The sequence below is a fragment of the Equus quagga genome, chromosome 5 (genome assembly GCF_021613505.1).
Source record: "Equus quagga isolate Etosha38 chromosome 5, UCLA_HA_Equagga_1.0, whole genome shotgun sequence".
In the NCBI taxonomy this organism is placed as follows: domain Eukaryota; kingdom Metazoa; phylum Chordata; class Mammalia; order Perissodactyla; family Equidae; genus Equus; species Equus quagga.
The window spans coordinates 39,572,058-39,585,638 of NC_060271.1; the positions used below are offsets into that span (position 1 = coordinate 39,572,058).

General features: G+C 58.3%; 1 protein-coding gene across 3 annotated transcripts in view; it reads right to left on the minus strand.

Moving 5' to 3' along the window:
- Positions 1-281: 281 nt before the first annotated feature.
- TNFRSF1B (TNF receptor superfamily member 1B) overlaps positions 282-13,581 on the minus strand; it is a 33,611-nt gene continuing 20,311 nt past the window's right edge. The window contains exons 6-11 of one of the 3 annotated variants that reach the window (XM_046662701.1): positions 13,109-13,347; positions 12,523-12,600; positions 11,896-11,930; positions 6,215-6,422; positions 4,478-4,648; positions 282-2,223 (exon numbers count right to left, since the gene is read on the minus strand). In XM_046662701.1, the coding sequence (XP_046518657.1) occupies positions 1,889-2,223; positions 4,478-4,648; positions 6,215-6,422; positions 11,896-11,930; positions 12,523-12,600; positions 13,109-13,347 (1,066 nt within the window). In that variant the 3' untranslated portion in view covers positions 282-1,888. Of the gene's footprint in view, positions 2,227-4,477; positions 4,649-6,214; positions 6,423-11,895; positions 11,931-12,522; positions 12,601-13,108; positions 13,348-13,581 lie in introns of all 3 variants that reach the window. The other 2 variants (XM_046662704.1, XM_046662703.1) reach the window with 2 other exon arrangements.

The window sequence follows — 13,581 nt, forward strand, 5'->3', positions numbered from 1 at the left end:
CTGAGGAGACCGAGGTGGCAGGGCCTGTGACGAGGGCATATTTGAGGCCAGCTGGGTGGTTGTGGGCAGGAAGCTGCCATCTTACTGTTCAGATCTGAGGGAGCAGCCGGGCTCTCAGCAAGGGCAACTGTAGTGGGGGTGCTTCTGGGATCCAGCCACAGCACGGTCTTGTCAGACTCCACTGGCCATGACTCCATGTCCCCCTACACATTGGTGGCAGGCAAGCAGGACCATGGACAAACCCCAGGTCAGACCCAAAGCCAGAGCCAGGGGTCAATGTGTACAACAAACAAAAGGTTTATTGATAAGCAAGGATGCTGTCCAGCAACAGTGCAAACTCATTGTCTGGGCATCAACACCAGCTGGGCAACTGAGGCCACACCCAGAAAGGGTCTCCTTCCGATCTCCAGTTTCCTGGCTCTGCAGGGAGATCACAGTGTGGCCGAGGTCCTCCCAGGACTGTCCACCAGGGGGCAGACATGCCCCATCGCCCTGCAGGGTCGAACGTGGGCCGAGACCCCAGCCAGTCCAGGCAGCTGATATCCCCATTCCAGGGTGGAAGCCGTTCCCACCTCCGTTGTAATGGCTGGACTCTCCCACCCTCCAAAGGTTCAGCTGCCAAGTTCAAGTCCAGTGGAATTTTTCAACAAGGGATCCAAGTGCTTGGGACCCAACTGCCTTCTCAAGGAGTCCCCACCCACCTTCCTTCAGAATCTGGTCAAGGTCACATTTGTCCACCCTCTGCAGGGTCTCGGGGGTGTGTGTTGGGGGAGAGGGGTGCCTCTTTAATGAAGGAATCCTTTGGCAGAATTGTCAGCTTCAGCTGCTTCAGGCAGGCTATTCAACCCGACAACATGGCTACACAGACCCACAACGTGACACAGACACACACACACAAGACAGGCTCTCGGCATCTCACATCCACTTGGGATCGCAGCGGACACAGTACCAACACGGCCCCATGGCTCCCCTGGGGCTGGGCCTCCAGGAACAGCAGGAGGGGGTCAGGGAAAACAGGAGCAGCCTCTCGGGAGGCAAAGGAGAAAGTTCCAGGCTGAGGTAGGAGGAGAGAGATGGCTGCGGGCCTCAGTCATCTCCAGTTCCTGAAACTCCCTGATGGGAGAACCCACCCCACACAGCAGGGAGCAGGGGCCGGAGCTGGGGGGACCTGAAACGAAGGTCAAAGGCAGAGGACACAAACTCTTGAGTTTGGCTTTGTTATGTGGTTGGCTTGGTTGCCTTCATGGGGCTTCCTTTTTCTTTTTAATTGCCACATGTTAAAAGTGGAAGACTATCGGTTAGTGGTTTGCCATCTTGCCCCGGCCGGGGCCCTCATTCCGCTTGCCTGCCTGGGCCTCTGCGCAGCTGGTTTTCACACCACTGTACAAGAGGTGGAGCTGGCAGGAACGGATTGGAGGTGGTGCTTTTCAAGGGTCCTGAGGAACCTGGGGGACCGCCCTACAGGGACTGCCAGCCCCGCCCGGCACAGAACCATCTGGTGGATGACACCCCCACCCCCGCTGGGACCGGCCCGCAGTCCCAGCATCCAGGCTAAGGCGCTGCCCTTCCTCCACTGCCCTGCTCCACAGATGGCACACACGGCACCCCTCCGCCCCAGCAGGCCCAGGGAGGAAGATCTCAACAAGGGCTGCAGAAGCCAAGCTCGCAGGACAGGCTGGGGGCAGCTCTCAGAGAGGCAGGGCTCGCCCCGGGCTGCCCAGCAGGTCCATGCCCAGCTAGCCTTCTGGGAGGGACGCGCACCATGACGGGAGAGCTTTCCACGACTCTCCCTGCCTCGTCCCTCTGCCTGCAGGGGAGAGGAAGGCTGAGGCTGGAGGCCGCTAAAGGAATTTGGCCCAGAAAGAGCCAGAGTCCTGGGGCTGGGGGCCTAGAAGGCCCAGAGATCAGCGCCTCTCGGCTGTGACGCATCCCTTGCTGGCCTGGTTAACGACTTCACCCCTCCCTCGGGCACGCCAAGGGGCAGGGGCTTCTCCTCTGGGTTCTGCAGCAGAGTCTCTGAAGCCCCCGACTGGGACTGACAAGGGCATTCCTCCTTGGAGAAGGGGACCTGCTCGTCCTTCAGGGAGTCTGAGGGGCTGGCATCCGTGTCCCCCGCAGTGGAGCTGGTCTGGGAGGGGCACTGCGAGCCGTGGCCGGAGCTGCTGCAAACATTCACGATGCATGTGACGTTGACCTGGGTCCCGTGGCTGCCAGAGGAAGGCTCTGCTGGACACAGGAGGGAGAGGGCGGTCAGTCGGGGGGTCTTGGAGTGGGGGACGTCTCCACAGCCTGTCTTCTGCCACAGAGGCAGATTAAGAGCACTGGGCCCTGGGGCCGGCCATGGTGATCTAGTGGTTAAGTTCAGCACACTCCACTTTGGTGGCCCAGGTTCAGTTCTTGGGCACAGACCTACACCACTTGTCTGTCAGTGACCACGCTGTGGTGGTGGCCCACATACCAAAAAAAAAAAAAAAGATGAGGGCTGGCAGTGGATATTAGCTCAAGGTGAATCTTCCTCAAGGAAAAAAAAAAAAAAAGCACCAGGCCAGGAGCCTAGAGGCCACATTCTAGCCCAGCTCTGCTGTGTAACCTTGGGCAAGCTAGTCACTTAACCTTCATGCGCCTCAGTTTCCTCATCTGTCAAATAAGAATACCTAGCCCAACTCACTCCATAGAAGGGAGGAGACGATTTGCTCCAGGAACAAAACAAACCGCCACAAAAAATCAGAGAAGTGAGCAGGGACGGGAAGAACACACGACAGGATACCGGTCAAGCAACCAAGATGAATTACTCTCCCATAACCGCAGGAGGCACCAGCAGTCCCGGCCACAACTACGAAACGGAGAGAAGCCTCTGTCCCCGGGTTATGTGCATGTCGCCCCTTCTCTGTATGCGGGAGAATCAGCATCAAAGGGCTTGGAAATTGTTCCCTTACGGAGACTAAACATCGAGCCAGACGCAGCGTCAAATCCACCCCCAGGAGCCAATCTCTTTCCTCCATGCAGAGCTGCCTCCCCGATTTCATAAATCTGGGGATTCCAGGATGGCGGCAGTTTGTCCTCATCACTGAGGCTGGGACGCCTGGAGCTTTGCAGCCCGACAATCCTGGGTTCGAATCCCAGCTCTGCCTCCATAAACCTGGCCAATCACAGCCTAGTGGAGCTTCCGTCTGCCCAGCTGTAAATTGGGTGTAATGACCGCATCCATCTCCTTACAGGCGAGGAGAACTCTGGCTTGCTCCCTGCCATATCTCCGGATCCTGCACGGCTCCTGGAGATGGGTGACGCTCTCAGTGACGCTGGGGCTGAACATTGGCCCCAAATATCCAACCACCTGTTCTGCACCTCAGCCTGAACTCTTGATTCCACCCTGTCCAACCTGCTCCTCCTCGTCTCAGGTTGCAGTGCCACCATCCACCCCGCTGCCCAGGCCTCAAAGGCTGGGATTCACTTTTCTCTCATATCCCATACCCGATCACTCAGCAATTGCTGCCTGGTCCACCTTCAAAAGATACTTCAGGCTCACCACCTCCTGCTACTGCCCATGCAACCTCCCTCCACTCGCCCCTGGACCAGTGTGAACGATCTCCACCTGTCTCCTGGCTTCTACCACGCTCCCCCGCATGCACCCTGTCCCCCACTAGCAGCCAGAGCCAGCCCTTTAGAACCTGGCTGCTCAAAACACCACAGTCCTTGCCAGGCCTACGGGGTCCTGCACAACCCGGTGTTTGTCATCCCCTGCCCCATCTCCTCCTGCTCTGCAATCGTGGCTGGATTCCTTCCAGCCACACTCACCTCCTTGCAGCTCCTTGAGCCCTCCAAGCCTCAGGGCCTTTGCATGTGCTGCTCCCTCAGCTGGAAATCTCTTCCCTATTTCAACGGCTCACTCCTTCCTTTCTCTCAGGCCTCAGCTCAAAGGCCACTTCCTCTGAGAAGCCTCCCTGATTGTCCTCTCTAAATCTATCACTCCCTATGTCCCTCCATCCCTCCTCTGCTGTGATCTCCAGCGTGGGACCCAAGCTCCTTCCAGGGTAATCAATTTCCTGGGTGCTCACTTCTGTCTCCTCCCCCAGGCCCTGAGTCCAGGGGAGTGTGGCCCTTCTGACTGTTCCCCACTCTGTCTCTAGTGCCTATGACAGGGACACGTGGGAAGGAATAAAGCCAGCCCACAGGTGTGTTTTATCCTTGGTGGTAGTGTATTTAAGTGAACTGGCTGCCAACACAAAATTCAGGAGTTTACATTTTAAAAATCTGCATTTATAGCCTTCCTTGGGAGCCAGATGAGGGAGAGGCCATCATGGAGGGCCCAATTCCTGAAGGCCACGGGCAGGAAGGGCTTCCGGGCAGCAGGTCCCCTTCCCGCCCAGGGCCTGCGAGCACCTGAGTTTCCTAACCAGTTGGTGAGGGACACACGATGGCCAAGCCAGGAGACGCATGGAAGGGGCTGGACACACAGGGGCCCCTCAGAAAGCCAGACCTGCTGCTGCTCCCGGGTCTGTGGGACCTGCTGGGGCCAACGAACGTGGTGGCCGGGGTGTGGGGAGCGCTGGCCGCTTGTCGTCCAGACTCCAGAGCGGCCTGGGAGGAGGACGGGGCCGGGTAGCTGCTCTGCTTAGAAGAGCCCCAAGCAGGCAGGGGAGACGGAGGGCTGAAATCATGAGACGGAAGGAAATTTCCACCCTGAGCCTCCACAGCCCCCAAATGTCACCCAAAGTCACCACAGCTGTTGCACATCATGAATCAGACACTGCAGGGGCGGATGGGGGACCACAGACCCTGGGTTTACCCGTTGCCACAGCAGAGAAAGGTGTCAGGTGGGAGGGAGAGAAGGGGAGAGCAGAGGCCAGACAGACAGGTGGGGAGCAAAGAGAAGGGGCAGAGGGGAGAAAGGGTGGGCAGACACGGTCAGGGGTACACACGGGGCCAGGGACGAAGCCACACCTGGTCGGCTGTGAAAGAAGTGTCACTACGAAATCGGAAAGATGGATGAATGAGAGTTGGACAAAGACCAAGAATTGCTATCTGGAGCTCATTCATTCATTCGACAAACGTGTAGGGCCACCTGCTGTGTTCCAGGTACTGGCCCAGTCCCTTCCTGGGGAGTTCTCAGGATGGGGGTCACTGACAAGACCTCACACTGATGAGGACGGGCTATGTAGAGAAGACAGAAGTGGGCCACCTCAGTCAGAGAAGGGACATCCTTGAGTCAGGGGACAGGCAGGAAGGGCTGTTGCAGCCCTGCCACGGAGGCGGCATGCTCATCTCTGGACAAGGAAACTGAGGCCTGGCAGGGTTAAGGAGCCTGTGCAGATTCTCATGGCAGCAGAGCGGCCGGGACAGCATCTGGGACTGACCCGAGTCCATGGTCATTCCTGACCTCCCGCCAGCCAGTGCCGCCAGGTGAGCGGGCCTCGGGCCAGCAGACCCGACCTCTCACCACAAAACACAGCCAAGTGTGGATATCGGCGCTGCCTGCCAGGGCTGGCGCCTGGCACAGACCAGCTCCAGGGCAAAACGCAGACTGTGTCAAGGCAGCAGGGGCTTCCCCAGAGCCCACACGGTCCCCACAAGCCTGGAGCCTCAGTCCCAAAGGGACTGGGCCACAAGCCACAGGGAGTGGAGCCCTGGGGACACAATGTAGTCATTCAGCTTTCTGCCCCAGGGCTCTGGAGCCTGAGAGCCCAGGGGTGATTCCTGGCTCTTCCATTTACTAGCTGTGAGCCCTTGAACAAGCTGTGTAACCTCTCTGGGCCTCAGTTTCCCCATCTGTAAAATATAATAGGTATTAATATAATATAATAATACATAATAATTATGTAAGCATATGGTAATTGTGTAATAATATAACATTATTGTGTGTTATATCCATATGTATTATAACACACAGGAAAACCCCCTGCCTGGGTGTGGAGGACTCAAAGGACAAGCTGGATTGTCTGGAAGGAGGGTGTTCCTGGTGAAAGAAGCCGCGGGGGCAAAGCAGGAGGGTCTGGGTGAGTCTGGAGGACTGAAGGAATCCTGTGGCTCAGGGCGGCCCTGACGGGGAGCAGGAGATGGGGCTGGATGGTGAGCCGAGGCTGGTCACCCAGGGCTTCGACTGCCCTGCTGGAAGCTCGGCCTCGCCCAGCGGGGGCGGCCAGGAGGAGACGACTAAGACAGAAAGCAGGAGGGAACACGAAGAGGGGGACGTGCCGGGTGCGCTCCCGCCTCTCACCTGAGCTGCTGGAGCTGGCCCGCACCTCCCCAGGCCCGCTGGCCTTCCCCGTGCCTGGGGCATGCAGCTGGTCCCCCGTGGGCGCCCTCTTGTCCGCGGTGCTGGCTGAGCTCTCCAGGGAGCTGCTGCTGGAGCTTTGCGCCGTGGTCAGCAGGTGCTGCTGCTCCTGGCCCGGAGCCCCTCCGGCCTTATCAGCAGGCAGGTGAGGCTGGATGGAGAGGAGAGAGGAGGGAGAGTGGTCAGCCCATCAGCCAACAACTCTTCCCCTCTTCTCGCCACCATCCGCACCCCATGTCACCGCACTTCACAGTTTACACGGCACTTCTGCCCACACCTGCACGCTCTTTCCACACACAGCACTTTCGGGACCTGTGATTCTCCGTGGTTTCTGTGACTGGAAGCTGTCTGCCCCCTATGAGGTCAGGGGCCATGCGGCCCTGCTCGCCAAATAGTCTCAGAGGTGGGGCAGGACATTCATCCTCATTTTGCCTAAGGAAACAGAGGCTCAGAGCAGGAGAGTGACTTTCCGAAGGTCACTCCATCAGCACAGGGTGATGTGGCCCAGCCTAGCAGCCAAGAGCATGGACTCCAGAACTAAACAATGTGGGTACAATTCGTGACTCCATCACTCACTAGCCGTGTGACCTCGGACAACTTAACCTCTCTGTGCCTCCATTTTCTCATCTATAAAGGGAAAATAGAAACTTACATCCTAGGACTGTCATGAAGATTAAATGGCTGGGTATCTGTAAGTGCCCAGAACAATTCTGTTACATGGTGAGCTCCACACAAGGGTTTGCTAGATCCGGGGTAGGCAAACCCCTGCCACAAGCCAAATCCAGCCGCTACTGTTTTTGTACAGGCTGCGAGCTAAGAATGGTTTTTACATTTTTAAATGGTTGAAAAAAAGCTTTTAAAGAATAATTAATTTCCTGACGTGAAATTACGTGAAGTTCCAGTTTCAGTGTCGGTAAACACAGCCACTCTCATTGTTTACGCAGCATCTGCAGCTGCTTTCCTGCAGCAACGGCAGGGTAAGTAGCTGTGACGGTGACGATACGACCCCAAAAGCCTAAGATATTTACTATCTGGCCCTCGTGATCCATCAATCCATCCCGTGCAGACAGCCCTTTATCTAGGACCCTCAGCCAGGCTGTCTCCACAGCCCTTCCCAGACTCCATTCCCCCCGCTGCTCGGTGACTCCTCATGTCTTCTTTTCACAGAACATCATCATCATCATCAACAACAAAAACAAAACATTAGTCAACGTTTGAGCGCCAGCCGGTGCCAAGCAGTGTGCTGAAGTCCCGCCAAGACAGTATATTGATCCTTCCAACAGCCCAGTGTTATCCTTGCTTTGCAGACGTGAAAACCAAGGCCCAGAGAGGTTGAGTGACTTGCCCAAGGTCACACAGTTAGAACATGGTACAGCTAGGCTAAAACCCACAAGGCCTTTCCTGGGTCTCTGGGGATTCAGCTCTAGGGGCTCAAGACAAGGTGCCCGTTTCCAGCGCCCAGTGCTGGGAGGCACCTGGAAATTCCACCCCGAGACTGGTGCCTGTGCACACTAACTGAGCAGGCACACAAGCCCTTGCCTTGGGATTCCGGTGATTGCTGGATCCCAGAAAGGAGCTCGTCTGCTGCCCTGAGCAGGACGAGAGGGTCCGGGGCAGAATGAGAACTGAGGTGAGTTACGAGCTGGCGGGACACGGCCTAACATGGTAGGGGGAAGTGAGGGTCACAGGGCGGGTGTTTGCTATGGGGTTGCGGGCATGTTAGCCCCCCTCCCCGGGAAGGGCTGAGACCCCTGGGCTCGCTTCAGAGGGAGCTACAATTCCAGGAGCTCCGAGCAGCAGCTGCTCACTCTGGGCCATCAATGCAGACCCCGGCCCCCCGCCCACCATGGCTGTGGCCTCCAGACCCCTAAGCCCGCCCCAGCCCTCGGTTCTCCGAGGCCAGCCCACATCCTCGGACTCCAGCATGGAAGGATCCCTTGCCAGCTGTCCCATGAGGCCACGGAGGCCCAGAGAGGGTGAGTCTGGGGCTCAGCATCACAGAGCTGGTCCGTGGTAGGGGCAGGATGAGCCCAGACCAGGGTACCAGAGCTGCCCCCCTCCCACCGCAGCCTGCCTCCCTGGTTTACACCCCCAGCTTTGGAGGGATGGAGGGCATTCCAAATTCCGGCTGAGCCTTTGCCCAGGTGGTCTCACCTTGGCCACTGGCCCCTGCCCCCAGCACTCTCTGAGCTTGGAGAGATGGGGGACAGGGGGAGGCGCATCCAAATGTCATTCCTCACAACCCCGGAGAAGGGGCTTTTCGGCCCGTGTCCCACTGCTCTGCGGGTAGGAAGGGCCAGGCAGAACAGAAACTCCCAAAGGTCACAGCCCACCTCCCTCCTCCAAAGCCACAAGTTACAAAGTTCAGGCAGGCTCTGAGTGGGGCAGACGCATCCTGAGTCCTTTCCTCAGACTGGGACCCAGTAAGGGGGAGTACCGAGAGGGCTTGTTCGAAAAACAGGATCCCAGCCAGTCCCGGCCTGGCCCAGCCCTGCTGTGAGCAGAAGCAGAGACCCTGGCAGAGCCAGCAGCTGGGTCCTCCAGAGGCCCACAGGGGCCGTGTCTGTGTGTGCAAGTGTGTGTGCATGAGGCCCACACACCTATATGCACAGGTGTGCAGGTATGTGAAGTGTGCACACATGTGTGTCTATGTGTGTGGGCGCATGTGTGCACATCTGTGAGCAGTGCAGTTAACGTGAGTGCTGGGGGTGGTGAAGAGAGGAACTCCAAGGTTTGTGTCCCAGGCCACTCTCATTAGCTGTGTGACCTTGGGAAAGTTTCTCAACTTCTCTGAGCCCAAGTTCCTAGGCCGTAAAAGTGGGGCAACAATCATATTGCCTGTGTCGTAGCACGGCTGTGAGACAAGACAATGCTCCGTACTGTGACTGGCATACGTTCCGCTCTTCATAAATGCTCACTCTCGTTATTAAACACGAGCCTGTGCACGTGTCTGTGGGGGCGGCTGTGGGTGAGCTCACGCATATGGCTAGGCTGGCCTTTTCTAAACAGAGAAGCTACTGGTCCTGCCATGCCTGGAGGGACAGGGTGGGGCTGCTGACTCACCACGCTCTGGACTCCAGCGTTACCAGGCAGGGACCACTGGCAGCCAGGGGGAGGAAGAGAGGGTCACAGACCAAGCAAGGGGTCAGAGGAGGGTGCCCAGGGACTGAAGGGCCCTTGGGAAGCGACCAAGCTGAGGGCAGGCCCTGCCAGGGCTGGGGGTGCTTGGAGCAGCCGTGAGTGTCTGCCCCAGCAGAAGCGATGGTGGGTGAAGGCGCAGCCTGTGGCCTCAGACTGTCTCAGACCTGGGCTAGGCCCCTTCCCTAGGGGTCTAAGCTTACGCGGGTACCTGGACCTCCCTGAGCCTCAGTTTCCTCACCAGTAAAATGGGGATGAGGATGCTGCATCCTCGCGGGAGTGTGGGGATGCAGTGCCATGGTGCAGGCAGGGAGCCTGGCACGGGGCTCAGCCAGGGCTGTGCTGGAACCAGCTCGGACCTGTACTGTTTCTTCCCAACCCCACGCTCAGTAAGGCCTGGGAGCTTGAACTCGGCCATGGTGGGAGCGTTTATAACACAGAAATGAGCAAACATCATAAATCTGGGTTTGGGTTTTTTTTTCCCCACTGGGGGGGCCAGTTACCAGCACACCACTGGGCTCTACACACAACAGTGCTAAACAAATAGCAGCTGAGTTGCTCACACTTAGTAACCACAAGACCGAGTGGAGGGAAAGAGGAAGCGGAGGCTGCAGGGCCCCACCCAGGACATCTTTGCTGCACTGCGTGTTGGGAAACCCGCTAGGCCGGGAAGGAGCACGGTGGCTGGGCCGCTGAGGTGGAGCTTGCAGGGCACACTGGCTCCCCAGCCACCAGGCAGCAGCTGTCAGCATCCCTGAACCGAAACCAGAGAAAGGAAGGGGTGGCACTCGCACCCTGGGAGAATGAGAAACGGTTTGAACTCCCAAACCAGTGCTGATGTCTGCTAAAATACTGGAGGGCAGGTCAAGGAGCACTGCGCCAGGAGTCCAGAGACAAGCCCTCGGCCAAGCGTGTGTGATTGTGGGCAAGTCACTTCCCCTCTCTGCACCTCTGTCCTGGTCAGCAAAACCAGGACATGAAACCAGTCTCTGGTCCCTGCCACATCCAGAGCCGTGGGGAGACCTCAGGCACTGGGCCGCCCCGGGCTGAGCTCTTCTCTAGCACAGTGACTTCCGAGCAGAGGTGACTCTGTCCTCTCGGGGACATCTGGCAATGTCTGGAGGCATTTTCGGTTGTCACTCCTGGAAGGCAATGCTGCTACCTCTAGTGGGGAGAGGCCAGGGATATTGGGGAACAGCCTATAATGCACAGGACAGCCCCCCAGAACAAAGCATTTTCAGGCCCCAAATGTCAGCGTTGCTGAGGCTGAGAAACGCCACCCCAGCAGGACGGGGGCATGGAGGGAGCTCCTCAGACTCTGCTCCCTCGCCTGTAACAGTGCCCTGCCCACCAGGTACGGGGTTGCGGCAGACACTGTGCCGGCTCAGCCCATACCTGTCTCCAAACCCTCTTCCCTGCCATCCTCCACCACAGAGGCTGGATGGCAAAGCGCCCCCTTCCTGCCTCCCTTGCAGCTAGGGATGGTCACGTGACACCATTCTGGCCAGGGAGACGAAAGGAGGAGTCTACCCAGGGCTTCTGGGAGAGCGGCTGGTTTCCTGGTGAAAGGCACTGTGGCTGGCTGGCCATTTCCCCCTCTTTTTCCTGCCTCAGACCCAGAGGTCACATCTGAAGTGGTGATCACCATCTTATGACCTAAGGCCAGCAGCAAGAGAACAAAAGCCAACACACTAAAAAGATGGCAGAGCCTGGGGTCCCGCTGGCCTCACAGGGGATGCACGTGAACCGCTCCAGCAGCGGTCAACCCCTCGACGTCTTGGTAGGTGTGAAAAATAAAGCCCCGTTGCTTTAAGCCACCCTTCAGCTTGCAGCTAGTTGCAGCCGAATGCCTTCCTGATGGAGAAGTGATGGAAGACCAGAATGTTTCTAGCAAAAGTCCTTCACGGACCCTACTTCATAAAAAGATCAGAGGTGAGCTGCTTTGGTTGAAGCGGGAGGAGGACCCAGGGCCCTGCCCCGTAGCCTCCACCTCGACCCCAGAGATGACCCCCTGGGGCCTTCTGTGGGACGCTGGGGTACCCCAGCACTCAGTTTGCAAACCACTGCCCCACGAGGATGTGCTAAGCACCAGGGAGAGGCTGAGAAGTGCTGCCAGCTGAGGGAGAGGCACAGCCCTGCAAGCGGGCTCAGCGACGCGATCCCCATTTAATGCTGAGAAGACAGAGCTGCGAGCAACGTCACCTCTGCCCAAGGCCACACCCTGGGTCTGTGGCCACATGCTTGCCACGGGCACCACCAACACCCTGCTCCCTGATGTGGCCTTTCATACTCACAGTCTCCTTTGCCAGGACACAGAGAGCTGCCTACCCCTGAGGACAGACCCGGGCTGCCCCTTCCTCAGCCTCCCAGGGCTCAGCACCCCACCTGACACTGGACAGATCAACCGATGGAAGTCGCTGCTTCCTGCGGAACAACCAAGCCCACCAGGCAGGAGAGTGGGGGGCAGGGGGGCAGAGGGGACTCACCACCTTGGCTTCTCCTTGCAGGCAGAAGGACTTCTCTGCAAAGAGGAGAGAGGGGACAAGTCAGGGAGAGTGACTTCCTCAGGGCCCGTGTGCTCTAATGGGGAGGGCAACGTGGGGCCCAAGCAGCAGCAGCCAGAGTAGGCCCAGCCCTGCGGGGGGCAATGACAAGGCACACAGAAGCCTCTATATCCAATGCTCCAGCTGGCCCAACGCTGTGCCAGTCCCCTCCACCACCCCCAACCATTCTGCCACCTCCCACCTTTGCTCATGCCAGGCCCTTGGCTAGCACGCCCTTTCTTTCCTGCACACACCCCACCCATCAAAATCTCACACAGCTCAGAGGCCAACTGCTCCAGAAAGCCTGAAGCCCCGGGAGTCCTAGGGAAGAATCCTGGCCTCCCCCTCGCACGGCCCTGACGGCATCTGGCCTCTCAGTAGATGAGCGAGTGGAAGCGCCTTCCACCCCAGGCCCTAAGCTCCTACAGAACAGGGACTGCAGCACGCAGCTCCGGCCGACCCACAGGCTGTGCCCAGGGCTGGACTCACGGTAGATGGCCCAGAAAAGCTTCCCGAGCCAATGGAGGAAAGAGGATGGAGGAAGGAAGGAAGGAAGGAACGGAATCTTACTTTTCTTCTGGGTCATGATGACACAGTTCACCAGCCCAATTACTAGCAGACCCAAGGCTGTCACTCCCACGATCAGCCCTAGAAGGAAAAGAGAAGCTCAAAACAGCTGCAAAAAGCAAACTCGGATGTCCCAGGTGGCAAGCAGGTCAGTTAATGACCAAAGGTGGCTGGCGTTGTCACAGGCGAGGGGCAAGCCAGGGTCAGAGGCTCTCAAATTCAATTAAAGAACAACCCGAAAACCGTGTGCCAAACAAAACACGTCTGTGGGCTGCATACAACCTCAGGGCCACCGGTTTGAGACCTTGGCCTGATGCAGTCCTAACCCCAGAAGGGAAGCCCCCAAGATGACCTGGCCCAGCCCAGCGTCTTCATAGCCTGATGGGTTCATCAGAAACGACAACCAGGAGACCAGCTCCCCGACCCCTCCTCTCCCCACCAGGGGCTCTCACTGACAGCACTGCGTCTCGGGAGAAGACAAGTCCCCCCAGCACCTGCATCACAGCAGAGTACAGCGTCCAGCCCACAGCAGGCTCTGAGTAAGCCTCTGAGACAGGAGGGAGGAGGGAGGGGCCCTCTTGTGACTTACCAATTGGAAGGGAGAAGTTGCCAGTGATGAGCCCTTCAGCTGGGGGGCTTGGAACCATCGGGGGGAGGGGGGAGGTGCCAGGAGCTGTGCTGGGCCCGCGGGTCAGCTCCGCGTGATGGGATCTCGTGGACCCTGGCTGGGGCACAGAGGCTGGCTCCGAGGCCACTCTCGGGGTGGGAAGCACAGACTTGCAGATGGCATCCATGCTGGCATTGCCGGGGACGGCCACCGAGCTACAGCTGCGGACGAGGAGGCTCGGTTGGGGGCAGCAGAGGGCTCAAGGGCTCAGGGTGGCTGGGCTCACCGGCAGGAGCCAGGCCAGTGGGCAAGGGCCCCAGCCAGCGGGATGGAGGAATGAGTATGTGTGCCATACCCTTTCTCAGGACCACTCCTTCCTGTTCCCACTCCCGCTCTCCCCAAGCTCCCCACCCAGTCTTGACTTCCAGGGCAAGGCTACTGTTCACCGTGCTGTC